The 16897-nt window shown below is 41.5% G+C and overlaps 1 protein-coding gene across 1 annotated transcript; it reads right to left on the reverse strand.

Annotated features, from left to right (window-relative positions):
* Nucleotides 1–5560: 5560 nt before the first annotated feature.
* LOC311258306 (regulator of G-protein signaling 21-like) lies at nucleotides 5561–14907 on the reverse strand. The gene is made up of 5 exons (XM_084354464.1): nucleotides 14841–14907; nucleotides 10334–10406; nucleotides 10023–10084; nucleotides 6531–6697; nucleotides 5561–6261 (listed from the first exon to the last, which is right to left on the reverse strand). Coding segments are annotated over exons 2-5 (399 nt in total). The 5' UTR covers nucleotides 10336–10406; nucleotides 14841–14907; the 3' UTR covers nucleotides 5561–6093.
* Nucleotides 14908–16897: the final 1990 nt, after the last annotated feature.

Below are 16897 nucleotides of genomic sequence, written 5' to 3' on the forward strand. Positions count from 1 at the left end.
GTTCATAGTTAACACAGGATTTATTGATTGATTGATTTACAGTAGTGGGCTGCTAGTATTTGTGGCTAACTTCTGGGAGCTATCGAGAGGCTCCACGATCCAGCATAGTTCAACAGGGTGTGTCTTGCCAAGAAACGCAGTGAGATCCATTATAAGGTGCTGATCCCCCTGCTTCCAGTCTTTAGTGCTTCTCATTATGCTAACCTTTGCTTCCTCGTGTCCTCTCTCCTACCATGACCGTCATGGAGGATCTTCGAAATCCCTTAAATGCACCTGGAGGAGACAAGGAAAGACAGGTTGTTTCCTCGCAACCCTCTCTCACATTCTCGCCAAGAGGAGCTAAGATGTAAGGAAGAGATGTAAGTGAGGGAAGTGAGGAGACTCGTTAACATAATGAAAAGCACCTTTCATGTTAAGATAATCTAACCTGCTTCTGGCTGCTTAGTTTAGGGAAAGATGAGAGTGGTGTTTCATTTTAGAAGGCCAATAAGCATACTGTCATGAAGTATTACCTGAAACCGTCGGGTAAATAATATTCCCCATGTGTCCAAAGCCTGAAGGCATCAAACCTGAAAATGACTTTAAGAAACACAGAATGTTTTCTTCAAATGCTGAAACAACAGGAAGTTAGTATATTGCTAAATTAGACTATATAGGGATGATGATGATGATGTTTGTGATGTTGATCTCAACATTTAGCTGTAAATGCTGCTCAGATAAACTTAGTTCCTTCATTCCGACGGCACTTTTGTGAGCCAACCAAAATGGATAACATTCTCCAGTGTTGTTGGGGACACAGATGGGATGTCTACATTATCAGCAAGACCCTCACAGATCTGGAAACATGATGTAGATGGCGCTGATTAGTGAAAGCCTTGAGTTTCTCCTGACAAAAACATCTTTAGAAATATCATATGAAACCAGCCCCGGTAGTCTGATCCTCTGAATATTATTAAATCTTACTTTGCATAGCAGGCAGGGGCTCAGTGATTAGAAGAGGGTTTAGCAGCTAAACCAATAACATTAAAGAGCACCTTAGCTTTATTTATTATTATTTTTTAAGTGGCTCATAACACTCTCAATCTTATCCCAATATTTCAGCATTATCTCTTTGATGTTATTGTATTACACAGCTTTCCACTGACCTTAAAGGACAACACAGTTTCATATTGTTTCACTTTGTTTATATGTGGCGGACCCTGCCACCTTTCTAGCTTCAAACAGTTTTCTGGGACTTTATTTTCCTCTGAGAACAGCTTGTTTATTCAGTTAATTAAAATATAAATATTTCTGAGTGTGTATTATTACCTCATTCGTATTAAATGTCTTCTTCAAAACTACACAGTGCCCATATAAAGCCATTTAATCACTTAAAGGAATAGTTCAACCGAAACTGAAAATTCAGTCAGTATTTCCTCACGGCCTTGACGATGGACGGTTGGAAGTTTTTTAGTCCACAAAACATTTCTGGAGCTTCACAGCAAAACACTGTCTCAGCATTTTTCTTATAGTGGAGAAGCAGATGGGGACTGGGGGAAAGAAAAAGACCTACATAAAGTTCCTCCATACAGCTCGTCCGAAGCCCCAGGAACACATTGATTTGAAAAGACGTTATTCAGACCCTCGATGCATGGCTGACCTTGTGCACCCACCTCCAAGTGTGCGCTTTTAGCTTAGACACTACAGCAAAGGTATTGCCTGTTTGTCTGGATTTTTTTCTATCCATTAAGGAGCAACAGTATCAAGAATATATGATTTGAAGAACTGTAAATGATCGAACACCTTTTCAGTAATAATAAGATGTAAAGAAAATTGTCAAGAATACAGCTGAATAAGGTGCAGACTCCAAAGCCCGACTGCTGGTATGGAGTAAAAGCAGAGTTTAAAAAAAACATCAGTTTTGACAGCAAGCTTCGTTAGGGAGGCAGTCATAATATGAAAAGTCCAGCAGACTTAATAAGTGAGCCTTCTCACAGAAAACACTTTGACATGTCACAGCACTAAACAGACACAGGAATAAATGATAAAAAGGTATGATGACTGAATTTCATTTAGATGCCTCAGTTTCTAGGCACTGATATTATACATGCTAGCTCACTGTCATGGCTTTACAGGGACACATGAATAGAACTGAGCCATCGTTAAGTGAGTAGGTGCTGAAACTAGAGGGCTAGCATGTTTATCAGGGCAGCTAATGAGAGAAGGGGCAGCTGGTGTGCAGTTGTGATATCGGAGGGAGCTCACTGGAGACAACTGCTGGACAAGGAGGGAATGGCAGGGTGTGAAAAGAGGGTGGTGTCTGGTAGAGGATTAAAACAGGTGCAGAGAGAGTACAAGCTGGTTGTTGTCACGACGTAAGCCATATTTCCTGTTTAGAGTACATTCCCCCTGTCACTTCTCTTTTGCTTGAAACCTGACATTATTTTAATGTTATTTCAGAGATGCTCTTCTTAAATTGGGTCATTTATCTTCCCACTTTTTCTACATTCATGGACTTTTCTTGATGTCATGTGAAATATGCCTTGTAAACATCATTCCATACTACCTGTTGTTACGGCCACAACAAAACACAAAGTATTCATTCCCACACCCCAACATGAATCTGACTCAGCTGACATGTTGCAGATTCTGATTCTGATGCAAATTATAAACTACAATCGTTATTTGCTGGATTGTGTGAGCTTGGTGGTTGTTCTGCCTCTCTGATAACTTGTTAATCTATTCACATAGTTTGAATGACAGGTTGAAGCTCACACACTGTCATTATTTCTCTGAAGGGACAACCGCTGTATAAATGTCTCCCCTCCCTGTGAGGAGATCCGGTTCAGCAGACGGTTTGTTGTGCAATATTCCCCTAATGATTGTGTCACGCCTGCTGCCTCAGTTGTTTTTATTTTCCCCAGTCTACCCCCCTCTTCCTGCCTCCAGCAACTTCTCACTTCCCCCGGGCCAGCCGTGCATTTCAGAGGACCTTTTCCAGACTTGCCATTCACCACCTGTCCACCAGATGCCCTCAGACTTTCCCATCAATCCAGGTCACTCGACTCCAGCGTCCACCTGTTCACATTCCCAAATAGTCCCCACCTGCTCACACACCTGACTCTCATTATCTCATCAGTCATTCAGCGTACAGTATATAAGCAGCTCACCTTTCCCTTCCCTTCCCTTCACTCGTTGTGTACTTGTGTTGCAGCCATCTGTACCTGTTCTTGAGTCTTCTGCTTGATACCTGCTGCCTGTGTTTTGACCTACCTGTCTTACCCGTCTGAACTTGTTTACTTGTTGGGCTGCCTTCTCTTGCCTGACTATACGGATGTTAATCAAAACAATGCTTTAATTAAGCCTTTTTTTAAAAAAAGAAAAAAAACAAAAACCTGTTCTGGCTTCCTCTCTGCGTCCTCAATCCTGCTGCATCGTGCACACATCAGTGACAGATGGTATTTAAGGTGGAGCTGTAGTCTGCAAACAGCCAGAGGTGGCAAAAGTACACACATTCTTTACTCACGTGGAAGTACAGATACTGGTGGGGAAAAAAAGACGAGTAGAAGTACTGATTGAGCCTCTTTACTCAACTAAAAGTAATTTCAGGCTCTGAAATGTACTCAAAGTATCAAAGTAAAGAGTATCCCTCTGAAGGACATTTCTGGCTAAAGGTCGAATCAGTAGGATTTGTCCCAGCTGTTCCTAAACGCACCACAAAGATAGTTGATTGTTGAGTCTCATTCCCAGGAAGTCAAATAGCCAGAGAAAACAAGAAGATCCAGGCAGAGGGCTGCAGGTTCTCTGCAGGTACGAGACGAACACGCCTTTTCTCCCCATTCCAGTTCCCTCGAATTCCCTCTTGTGTGTCCTGTCTTGTTTCCTCTTTGACGCCCTTTCATCTCGCTATGTCTGCCTTTCATGATGCGCACTGATAGTTTGAAATCAGTCTTGTGATGTTGTGATGTTGACACAAAATAAAATAATAATTCCCCTCAAATACATCAAAACTACAGTAACAAGCCTGTTTTGAAAATGTAAGAAGTAGAAATATATTTGTGCTAAAATGTAGGGAGTAAAATAACAAATACTCAAGTACAGATACCTGAAAAATCTCCAGTACAGTAAGAAAGTATTTGTACTTTGTTACTTCTCACCTGCGGCTGCATTCCATCACTGGGCACAAGGAACTCAGTTTGCTGGTGTGTAGTCAGTTTGACGGGTCAACACTTTGCTGTTAACTGTGGCTGTGACCACCAATGTTGAACTCCGAGATGTGAATTTGCTTCACCACCGGATGGGAACCTTCCCCAGCATAGAGTGGACGTGAACCAAATATTCACCACTGTTGATTTTTTGAACGTGTGACCAGGGGCGTAGGAATGACTTTAACATTGGGGGGGACACATATCTCAAACATGACAGATCCGTTAATGGTTTATAATATTAAAATCATGTTTGTTATATTATTGTTTAAATTCAACCGTGTTCACTTCTTATCATGTTCAAACCTTCCTCTCATGATCAACAAACTAAAATCACCTCACCCTTCATATAGCACCTACCTGCAACTCTGCAGTGCTGGCTCTCCCTGCATCACCCTCACCAGTGTCAGTTCCCAGCTGAACTTCATCTGATCTCTAATATGTGGAGATGAATAAGGTATAGAAAAATACTGATGGGAAGATCAAGAAAAACACAGGCAGAGTAACTCCTTTCTAGATGTGGGAGATGTGTAACGTTACTCGTTTTCAAGTCACATGGGTTAAGTTAATAGAAAAATCATGTTCTTTTACAACCATCTTAAATACGGTTTTTAGTGTCAAATCGCTTTTGTCCGTTACGTTACTGGAAAATCCGCCATATTTTCGCCAGCCGACGTTGGCTAACGTTAATAGTAACAACGTTACCTAGCAAGAATGTACTAGTAGTTAGATGTTGAATCACAACATCAGCTTAACATTAACAAGTCTAATGTTAGACAGAAAATATAATTATCCTCCTGGACAAAATTATTACCAACTCACATTTCCTTTCTTTCTTTTCTTCCCCATAAAAAAATCTCCTAAACTGATCTGCTGCTGTCTTTTCATCCTCACCTCTCTGACCTGTCCAGCCGACTCCCGCTTCCCAAACAGTCTGAGGGGGCGGGGCGTGCTTGTGACAAGACGCTGTGTTGTCTTTCAAAATAAAAGCAAGTGAGTTAAAGATTTCAAAATAAGATGTTCTTCTCCTGTTCTACTCGGACAAATGCGCCTGTCTCCAATATTGGAGGGGACACGTCCCCTCCGTCCCCCCCGGTTCCTACGCCCTTACGTGTGACCGTGCCCTTACACTCCTTGGCGGACTGGAGGTTGTCGGGAGCGGTTTGGAATTGGGCCAATAAAACTCACAAATCAATCACCTGTAATCTCCCCATTTTTCTATTGTCGCATGGACATTTGCATACAGCCATTTGTTAGTCATCATCATCAGCCATAACAGCTGCAGGACAATAAAAAAACAACACTGGAGATTTTTCATTTGAACACGTTTACTGTCAAAAATAAGTTATCTGAGAGCAGGGACTGTGAGCCGCTTTACAGTTTCCACGTGATCGTATATCCAGCAAACAAAATCATGTTGGTAGTAGATCACTACATTCTTCTATACCGACACACAGGATGTTTAATCACATATAATGAGAAGGTGGAATCAATCATAAAACACAACCATGTTGAATTTTAACAGAACCGAATGATGTCAGAGTCACTGGAGTATCACTGAAGATATGAGGGTTCATTTACACACATTTTACACAGATTATTAAAATGTACCCTTGCCTTTCCAAAAAAACCTTTCAGCGCTTGATGCCATGTTTTAATGAGTTACAGGTCTTTTTGTGTAATACAACAAAACTGACTTCAGAAGCTGCGTAATATATAATTTAGATCATGTGAGGCTTTTCATTCGTGTCGGTGCTCACACCCACAGCTCTGTATCTGCTGCCACTTCTGCTTCCTCTGACAGACAAGCTTGTTTTTTTTTTTTTGTCTTAAACTGAGATTCTAAGAAGAGTGCAGAATCAATCATCCGGAGAGGCGTCGGCAACTTTTTTTTCTCCTCGCGTTGCTTTCATTGCTGTTCCAGGAGAGCTTGGTAGATTTCTGATTTCAGAAATCGAGGGTAACAGTCGTTTTCCATCAGACCATATATCAGTCTCTGCGCCCTGTCGAAGCAATTTGGCCCCGGCTGAGAGATATTTTCACTGATTTCTCCTCTCGTCACACAGTCAATGTTTATCTGTGTTCAGAAAACAGCAACCTCTATTTCACTCATGAGTTCTTTCTGTTTGGAGATATTTTTTTACATTATCATACCTCAGAAATTTAACTGTGTGTTCAAATAGCAAAAGAGAAAAGTGTGAACAAATGAGCGTTAAAGAAAAGGAGGTAGAGATCATATTTCAGTATAACAAGTGAGTGAAACTGTGGAGGAGTGATCGTGACAATGAGCAATTGAAGTGGATTTAAAGTTGCACAGTTCTCACTTTCACTTTACAAAAGCCGTACCTGTCTGGGCGCATCGACTTCGACAAACTCTTCGTACATCCTTTTGGCAGCCTCGGTCCTTTCCGTCTCGCTGCTTGTTTTCTTGTAGTCCTCACAGGCCAGCCAGAATAGAAGGTTCTCCTCGCTGTACTCCGTCTTCAAGAAGTCCTCAAACACCAGCTGGCCGGCTGCACAGAGGGAACACAAACACTTTGAAACCTGGGCAGTTTCATTTCAAGCATCCATCAGAAGTTCAATAACACAGCGTTTAAGGACCTGGTTAGTCCGCCATAATCCTCTTTTATTTCCAATTACAGGGTGTCGAGCCTGCAAAATGTTTTGAGTTATTACAAATACTCCAGTGGAAAACATATTGCAGGGTTTTTTTTTTCTTTCATGAGTAAAAAGTTAAATCTACGGAGGCCCAGAAGTCCCAAAAGTTATCATCTTGTGACACTGGGCCTCATGCAGGAACATTCTTACCTCTCCTACTTTCTCCTGTGATATTTTCTCATACAGGTGTTCCAAGGCAGATTAACCGCTCTCTTAACTGCATACGCTTGCTGTAAATAGCTTGTTTCAGCCCGATGAACTCCACCTCTTCATGAGGACTTGTGTTTGTGACAGTCATCTTTTGCATAATCAATAACCCCTAAAAAAAAAAAAAAATGTCTTGCCCTGGTGCACGCTTAACATGTAACGGCTGGGGCTGCGCAATCTGCCAGCCGGCGACAGCAACCGTGTGATTGTCAGCTGACAAAACAAACAACAATTTCAGCCAACAGAGGCTATGGTAGCTTTTCTAGTTGACAAACAGTTGCCAGATAAACAGCAGTGTTCACAGTATGATTTCATGTAAGTCTGAATGGAATGCATCAGTTCTCCCGGGATCTCCATCTCCCTGAACCTGTTTGTGTATATAGAAGCCGTGTGGTCGTGGTCTTTAGAAAATCAAAAGTGAAGCTTTCAACAGTGTGTTATCAGAGCAGGGAAAAGATGAATATGGTTAGAGTAGAAGTTAGATTCTGAAAATGATTTATTAAAGCGCATGATGTGCGAGGTTGACGTGACAGCAATGCAGAAGTGAGACCAGCCCATACTGTAGCCTGCAGTGGTCGATGTTGCACTGTACGGTGCAGCAGAGGTTGTTCTGGACGCTGACCTGCATGAAGAGCCTGAGGCAGCTGTCTGAGTGAGAGGAGCTTCTGCCAGCAGCTGAACTGTACAAACTGCTGTGTCAAAACATGCCGATAAAAATCACACAATTTACAAAAACCTGACACATAGACGGTCCTGTGAACAGAATGCTTGTTTGACTAGTTTTTGTATCTATCAAGTTCCTTTCACAAGTTCACTTGTGATGGAAACTTTCTGCAGATGACTCGCAACAGGTCAACAAGGTCAAAATTATAAATACGTAAAGTCATTACAACAAATGTTTCTGTATGTTCTTGCTTGAGACCCAGTGCCTCAGATATAAGATATTTCTTGGTGCGAAGAAGATATTCAGGCCCTCCTCATCAGAAAAATGACCATAAAGGTCGACTGTTACAGCATCCTACTACAACCCATATTTATGTTTCTTGTGACCTCAGCGACCTCTAGTGGCTGTAGTAATTATTGCAGCAGCAAAGGAAGAAGTCTGTGATGAAGTCCACTTTAGGAGGAGGTGGACATTCGGGTTGAACAAGCATAGGACTTCCATTCGGGAGGACTCTGTTCGTCTGCAGTGTATCACCAAACCACTAGTAGCAACAGAAAACTAACCAAGCTGCGACTGCACAGTGGAGGTCCAGCACTCACCTTGTGCTGGGAGTCACTGGCAATCCACCTATTCACTTGTTTACTGTAGGTACGAGGATGTGTTGAGATGAAAGGTTTAGATAACATTTGGCTGAATACTGGATTTTTTCTTTCTAACTATTCAAATGACTTTATATGTGGCAAATAAATTATTAAATTAAGACCCACTTACTAGCTTTTCCTGACCTTTCGAATGACCTTTGAGAGCCTTTATCAGCAAAGATATTCAAGTCATCATGCTTCATACCCGATGAAGACGATGAGATGTGTTTGAGATTATTTTGTTGTATCGATCCCAAGCTCAAGAGTCCCAATAACTTCCTCTCAAGACTTTTTTTTAACTCACTTAGCAGCTCATTTGGGTTTTTCTCCCCATTTTGTCTCCACTTTGTTTCCCAGCAGATGTCTGACCTTGTGATTGTTCCGGGAGGACCTTGTTTACTGTTGACTGTCTTCATACAGCAGGAAACAACACAACACGTTTATGGGCACGGGGACATAATATCAGCTGAAAATGGGTTTGAATTAACCTGCTCCTTTAAAAAAACAAAAAAAAAACAAGGTATATAAGAATAAACTCATAAGAGCAGTGAGCCTTAGTGAGAGGTTAAGCCTCTCTGTTATCTTTCACTCACATTCTCTCTTCCTCAGCACGGTCCTTGTTAACTCAAAGAAGTCGGTGAACAAAGAGACGATGCAGCAAACCAGCCAGGTATTGTGGTGGATGTCTGGAGGCGCTTTCAACTTCAAAACCTTCAAAACCAAACCCTGCATCCCGGTGTGAGCCGCCTCAGCATCATATAATTGCACACACCTATGTTTCTTGTTATCTTCCCTCCACACCCATTACCTTTGTTAGGGGAGTATTCATGGAGCCGTGGTTCTAATGCAGGTGTAAAATACTTGGCACGTCTTCTGGGAGCCGAAAACAAACAGCTAACTGCGAACACCGGTGTTATTCACACAAATTGCTTCACATAAATCACAGCTGGCACTCTGACAGTAATTGACAGGAAACAAAATATTGTCCAGAGGCCGCTTGTTCGCGTCTACAAATCGCTCTCGGCCTATATCTGAGCTTTCAATCATTTCACAGTCGGCTCTTTAAAATCACAGGAGATGTGAAGGTATATGAAAACGCCGTCAGATCGCAACTGCCATGTGCACGACCATTGATTTTTTGTTACTGTGTACAGATTTGTGTCACTGCGTTTCTTCAAAGGGAAATGAAGCAAGACAAAATGTCTCTTCCGGAGGAGAGTTAATCTTGACGTAGGAGACAACGGGCTGAAATATGGCAGATCAGCTGAATTCATTTCTGTAAAGTAATGAGAGGAAAGTAAAAAAACCCATCTGTCCCGTTCCCAGTCATTTTCAAATGAAGACCGGGAATACAGTTAGGTGAAAAGCCATCAGCAATGCCGACTTTATAAATGAATAATAGCGGGCTGGAATCACCCCATCTACACTGGCAGCTCAGATTAGGCCTCTTATCTCTGCCAGTGTCACCCCCCTTAAATATATCTCTGAATGGATTGGACGGACTTGAAGGAGGAATATATCCGCGATCCTCCTAAGAAGCCCGAGGGCAATTCAAGATGATATGCGGCGCCGGGCAGCAGAGAATTGCGAGGGTGAAAAGAGAGGACGGAGAATTGAGAGAGGAGCGTTTCTGACAAGAGTGAGAGGAGTAAATCCATGTGAGCTTACTTTTACACTCCAGAAGATGGTCGAGTGACTCTCCCCATGCCACAACATCATGGACAGGAGCCCTGCAGAGCAGACATGTCATGAAATGTACAACTTTTTATGTATATATGTATATATAACATTTCGTTTTAAAATCCACATTTGTATCTACTTATTGTATCAGAGAAAATGATGGTTTATCTGTTCAAATTTTACATAAATGTAATAAACTGTTACAAATCTGTCATATTCAGAATTCATTAAAAAGTACGGCCAGCCACCTCATTTTGTCAGGTTTTCAGCCTCAGAGGATGAAATGAATGACGACTCACATTAGCTGATGTTGGCTCTTATCTGAACACCAGGTATCAGAGTCAGTGTTGTCCACTGGAAGTGGGTTCCCTCCTGACCGCAGTCACATGAAAATAGATCATAAAAATGTCAATTAGAAGTTTACATTATTAAGTATTCACATATGGAGCACTACTGTAATTAATATTTAAATTTCTACTATGAATCACATTAAAGGTAAAATGAAAAAGTGCTGCTGATACAGACAAACGTTAATTATAGATCCACATTGTCGTGAACATTCAAACCAGCAGTGTTAGTCGCGTACTTGCACTTGTAATTATTCCATAAACACCTTTCAGTTGTGAAAATATCAGCCAACTCAAATCTTAAATCAATATTTCTTCAGTCAGTGCTGTGTCATCATCACATTCCCTCCCCTGGAGCGCAGGAGAACGCCGTACTGTTTGGTAACTAACTGATCCAGTTCTCATAATCAATGGTAGAAATCCAAGATTAAATCAAACAGCATTAAAGAATGAATACTGTGCATATTTCACCAAGTAGTTTTAGTTTTCATGTAGTTGAGTGCACTGGAGACAGTGCAGTCTCCACACACACTCTGCCTTCTCCAGTCAGCTCGTCTGGAGCATCTTCACCTCCTGCACATATGGATTGTATGATTTATCAAAGCCTGGAAAAAGAGTCAGTGACAGCTCTCACAGGATCGCTACACTCTTTCACTGTCCTCGCTCTGCTAAAGGACAACGTGAATGGAAGAATATATGTGTTTTTCAACCTCCACCTCTGACACTACAACTCGTTTTCTGTGCAGAAATATGCATCTTCTTCATCCTCCTCTCGACTGTGGCCGTGATTCACAATTCACTGTAGACACCCATTGATGAGATGGCTGATAATAAATAATAAACTAACGGCAGATTAGCGCCAAGTATGACATATTCCTCGCCAAAAGAAACATGACAGTCATGACAGTTTCATCTTATTTAGGACTTAGTAGACGTGCACTGCAGCCTCTTGTGGTCAAAATGAGTGTTACAGAAAGAAACACTTTGAAAAATGAGCCTTACTCTCCTCTTGAAAAAATAATGTCACTCGGGTTCCACACACACACACAAAAAAAGAAATTCTCTCCAAAAAGTTTTTTTGTTTTAAAAATTCAAAGGTTCAAACATTTTTTGAACTTATAAAATGGATCACCAGGAAAAAAGAGTTCTCACTTGCCCCTCTGGCCTTCTCTACAGTACATGACTGTAAATGCTTCATGCTCACCAGTCACATCAACCTTTGACTCCAGCAGTAGCAGGAAGCTGTCAGACTACCCTAACAGACAAAGTAAGCCATCATCTGATGAACAGAGTGGAGCGTTTAGCAGCTAGAGAGCCCATTTATTTTATCAATTGGTGGAGACCAAAGCAGAGCTAAAAGAAGAGTAAATGGCTGATGGGAAGCACAGGTCCTTATAGTTGCTAGTGTTGCTCGGGGACCATAATGTTTCCTAACCCTGCCTGAACTTAACAAGACCATTAGCACAATGTTGTGACAAGAGAAAAAATTAAAGCTGCAGCTAAAGAAACTTAAGTTTGAACCTATCTGTGGTTTTTTTTGCAATAGACGTAGCACAAAGGACTCTAACATTTCATTTTTTCAACCCTTTAAAATCTTATAATTTTGTTTTACAATACATACTTTGCCAACATTTATTCTGGCGATTGGGTTGTGTGTGTGTGTGTGTGTGTGGAGCTGATATTCTGCCTCATTTCTAACAAAACATCATATTTTACAAGATGATCATAAAATAGGTAACTACAGCTCTAAAATAAACGTAGTGGTGTAAAAGGTGTAGAAGTAGAACGCTGCATAATTGAAAACATAATTAAATACCTTGCATAATAAGAAGTACTTGGTCTACCTCGACTGTTTAATAAGATTAGGTTATCACAACAGTCTGTGGGAACCATTACAGCAGCTGGGTTCACTGAAATGCTGTTCTTGCCAGTTAAATCATAACTTGTCTGCACTGAGCCAGATGTATGTCAGCATGGCAGCCAGCAGCCAAACAGCCGCATCCTCTTCTCATTAGTTTATTTATTTTCACAAATCCTAAATTAGATGAAAATTTAATGATCCCTGTGGGGAAACTGGGTCATTACAGCAGCAGAGAATGGGATAAGAATAAGCCAGAGCAGTGGATGTAATACAAGACATTACAGCAAGTGAACACGCAGGAAAGTGGAGCAACATATAAATAATAATGATAAAAATAATGCATCTGGATGTACAAAAGCTATGATCTGATGTGTGTATGAGATAACATCTCCTGTACAGAATGTGTCTGACATATATAGATATGCATTGTATAGGCAGGCAGGGACGGGATGTAGAGAAATGTGGCCTCTTTATCTTAAAGTTGCAGCAACTTCTCAGAGTTTTGCTGAAAGCTATTTTAGATACACTTGGATGGGATGTATGCTGAATCACAGAGGAGGACATTTTAAGGATTGCACTTTTCTGTCTTATGTTATATACCATATGTGTTATAGTCTCCACTCTACATCCCCAACATGATAAACCTGTCAGTGTGTTGTTGGAGTCACATGATCATGAAAAACTATAGCAGTTATCTCACTGCCAAGCCCAACCCAGCTGTGAGGGGTGGCTGTGGGTGCAGCTGAGCACAACCTGTCAACAAGGAGGCAACGCTACTGTGGTGCTAATATTTTAGCACGCTTTTTAAGCCGCCGTTTATCTTCGGCGGCACTCTGCTCCACGATCACAGCTACTCACACATTCACAAGCTGTTAGTGTGCTTTGGTAATGGTAATCAAAACAATTCACGATACAGGGATCACTTTTTTTTTCTTTCTGGCATGACATTGAGCCGGCAGCACTGGGCTGACCTTGCCAGCTAGTCATCATCACCACTACCTGGCAGCACAGTCGAGCAGCCTGCCTCGTCAAACCAACACTGCTGACTGAGTGTCACACAGTTCGCTCTGCTGTGACAGCTGTCCAACTGACGGACTGAAGAACTGACTAGAGCGGTGTGTGTGTGTGTGTGTGTGTGTGTTTTTATGTAAAAAACGATGGCTTGTGATAAAAAAATATTTTTGCCGAGTTTAGAGAGCCGTGTTGGAAGCGCAAGCCATCACTTTATCAACAGATGTGGGATTATTTTTTTCTCCCTCAGATCCTAGAGCAAAGGATCACATTGACTTTGACTAATTATTTTGTTCATTCACTGGGAGTTTGTTTGTGACACCGTGGTCTGAAATGTCCTTGACAGATAAAAAATAAGCAGTATTGGAAGACGCCTTTTAGCCTTCTTCCAAGAAGGCCTTTCTGACAAGTGGTTAATAGTGTGATATGCTCATAGAGATGGTTAGTGAGGTTAAGGCACAGAAACTATAGGTTTAGAAAAAGGTTGTTTTTGTTTGGACATGACTCCCGGTCACCTGGGGAAATACTTTGCAGCCCAGTTGCAAAGATATAATGTTAACATTTCTGCATCCCACGGGTACATCCAAGGTTGACATTTGTGCCAACACATTATATTGCTTGCTAACCAACTTTCACATAAGGAAGTGGAGGGGTCAGAGGTGGCGTCATTACAAACTAACAAGGCTACCAAAGGCTCTATTGCAGTTCGAGTCACACCACTGGATACTTTTTTAATATCCATGGATATGTTTATTGGTGTGACTGTGTGTACAGACAGGTGTGAAAATGAAGGCCAAGTTTGACGATGGGCATGGTTAGAGTAAGCACTGAGTACTCATGACACTGAGTAGTCATGGGTTGGAACCTAAACATGAAGAAGTGCACAAACTCTGACCTGCTCTTTCCCCCCTCAGCAAAAGATTGGGTTTTGTTAAAAGTCAGAGAACTGGACCTCTGAACTTGTGGGACTTGATGTCCCTCTTGATAAGAAAAAATGAATTGGTTAAAAGTAGTCAGTCTGAGAAAGCTGTATTAAAAAAAAAAGTGATGACAGCTTTAACAGTGCAGCTTTGAACTGATGTGTTATCAGAAAGTCCCTCTGAAGTGACAAGGCTTCAGAGGAAAGGCTATATCCTAATACAGCCATTCAATTTTTGGATTTCATCACAGAGCACATTCAGCTAAAAGAATTCTCGCTCGTCTTTGGACCCTTTTCATGTTTTCTTAGGGAGGAAAGGAAGGAAAGGAAAGAGAGCTGGAGGCAAACTGAGAAGCACAGAGAGACACAGAGGGAGAAACTTCCAATAAAAACTGCAAAGATCACAGGAGCCCCATCAGATACACTTGCTCACACTCTCGCAGACAAGAGAGAACCATCCGCAAAACACATCCCAGTTTTATTTTAGCAACATGCTTTTTGGCTGGGCAAGATCAGAGAGAGTCAGTCATTACCGAAGAACAAGGCAGAGCGGATGGGAAGTAAAGCATTCAAAATGTTCAACAGCAGTGCCATCAGAATCCTCAAAGCCAGACAGCTAGTTTGTCCAAAGTCTTGAAGCTTAAAGCGAATGTTGAGCTCATACTTACAACATGTGTCTTCTGTTGCCAAAAAGGACTGAGGTATGTTTCCTAACTGCAAGCTGTTGTGTGCACGACACCCTATGATCCTTAGCTGCTCCTGCGTCTTTTCTCCTACCTGACAAACCCTACAGGTACAAGCCCATGCATGTTGAGTTGTAGCACAGACAGGCCCGGCGTTTACAGAAATGTCAGCTTTCACTCTTTACTGTAGAAGCTCAAGCTCCCTCCAACAAAAACTCATTTTATCTCAGCATTTTGGCAGTTAAGCACTTCATTTGTTGCTTTCTGTGGTTAGAAGATTGTAGTTTTTGAACCAAACCTGCTACCAAACCTTATCACTTTAAGCAAATCATTAGTTTACAATGCAAAGAAGGACACAGGAAGTACCGGCTCTGAGTCACACTGCACACATAGGACCGCTTCAAAGTTGAAGATAGTCATGCATCACTTGCAAATTTTAGAAGTGTGCACAATTGACAGTGAGCTGGCACGGCCAGTTTTAAATTCAGTATGAGCTACATACTGCACCTTTAATGTACCATAATAAACCTGCAGGTTGCTGATATGATCATAAATGCAACCCAGTCCACAGAATAAACATTGGCTATGTATGTTTCTGCAAACCATGTATAAGTTGAAACTTAATGTTTCTTTATGTTGCTACCTATGCTAGGTTTCGTATAAAAGCTGCTCAGTGGCACATGGAGATCTTCCGCGTTGAAGGGCCCATTTAGCGTGCGCACTGTCGTTGACCAAGCTGGCTAACTTCCGGTTTAGTGTCTGGCTAACTTGAATAGAGATAACATGATTTAATCTTGTGGATCATCTTGACTTTCCAAATTTTATTGGACCTCAAATTATGAGTCAATACGAGGGGTCCAGCAGCTTCTTTACAATGTCAGCTTACAGAAAAAGTCTTTTAAGGCCCCAGTGCATCATGCGACGATATAATTACATGGTCCGACCACTACGAAAGTTGGCTACAAAGCCTGGCGCTCCTACTGGGGGCTTGGTCAGGGTGTTTTGGTTGCCACAAACATGGCAAGAGATGCTCCAACTTCTTATCAAAGATCTTTTTGTCGCCACAAACACTGCTGGGAATTGTCCCGAGGTCTCCTTAAAAATACCCAGTGGTTTCAAACCGAAAATTGTTGAAACGCAGGTTTCAAACTGCTTTCATTGGCTTTCTGGGCTGTAACTCCACCACTGTCTCTGCCATCTGCCACCCAATGTCAGTTCATGTGAACATACATGTTTTGTAGGAATGTCAATAAGGTACAAATGTCCACCACATATTTGTGGTTTGCAGAAACGTAAACTGCCAACATTTTATCCTGCCGATTGGGCTGATTAAAAATATTAACTCATGAAAACAGTGCTGCACGACAAACCCAACGTTGGATCATTAGCAACATTGTAAAAGTGATTTAGTACAGTAACAAGGAAACTGGGTTGAGAAAGAAAAGAAGAGAGCAAAGAAACGAGGCATCTTTAGTGAAAGATCACCATCGAGACCACACAGGTCATGTGTACAGAGTGTGCCAAGATGGTTGCTAGTACCAACAGAATGTTCAAATGAAACCAATTGCTGGTGGCTGAAAATTGTATCTCTGTTTTATGCAGGCATGTAATACTTGAATCCAGTAGTTTAGGCCTTTTTTTGGCCAAAGACTTGGTTCTTTTTAAATTGTCTTTATTACTTTGGTTTTCCCTAGATCAACCATTACTCTTGCAGAAAACAGAGTCCAGGAAGCAACAAAGTGGCACTGATTGTCAATATAAGACACTGGGGAAGCTCAAGTTTATGCCACTGTCAAGCATGGCATGGACTTGCATCATCCCATACAAGAAACTTACTTCCCAACAGAGTTAAAGTGAACATCAGGCTTAAGACCTTGTCTTGACTCAGACTTATTCAGTCAGTCCTGGACTGACATTGGATGACGTCTTGATGTTCCTGAACAAAGCTCTTCTTTTCAGCCTGTACTCTTACTTTAAATAAAAGTGGCACTCTTACAGGGAATACAAAGAACATGCTTCTTGAATCTGATAATTATAACAGA

Source organism: Pagrus pagrus (assembly GCF_965226575.1).
Source record: "Pagrus pagrus genome assembly, chromosome: 6".
In the NCBI taxonomy this organism is placed as follows: domain Eukaryota; kingdom Metazoa; phylum Chordata; class Actinopteri; order Spariformes; family Sparidae; genus Pagrus; species Pagrus pagrus.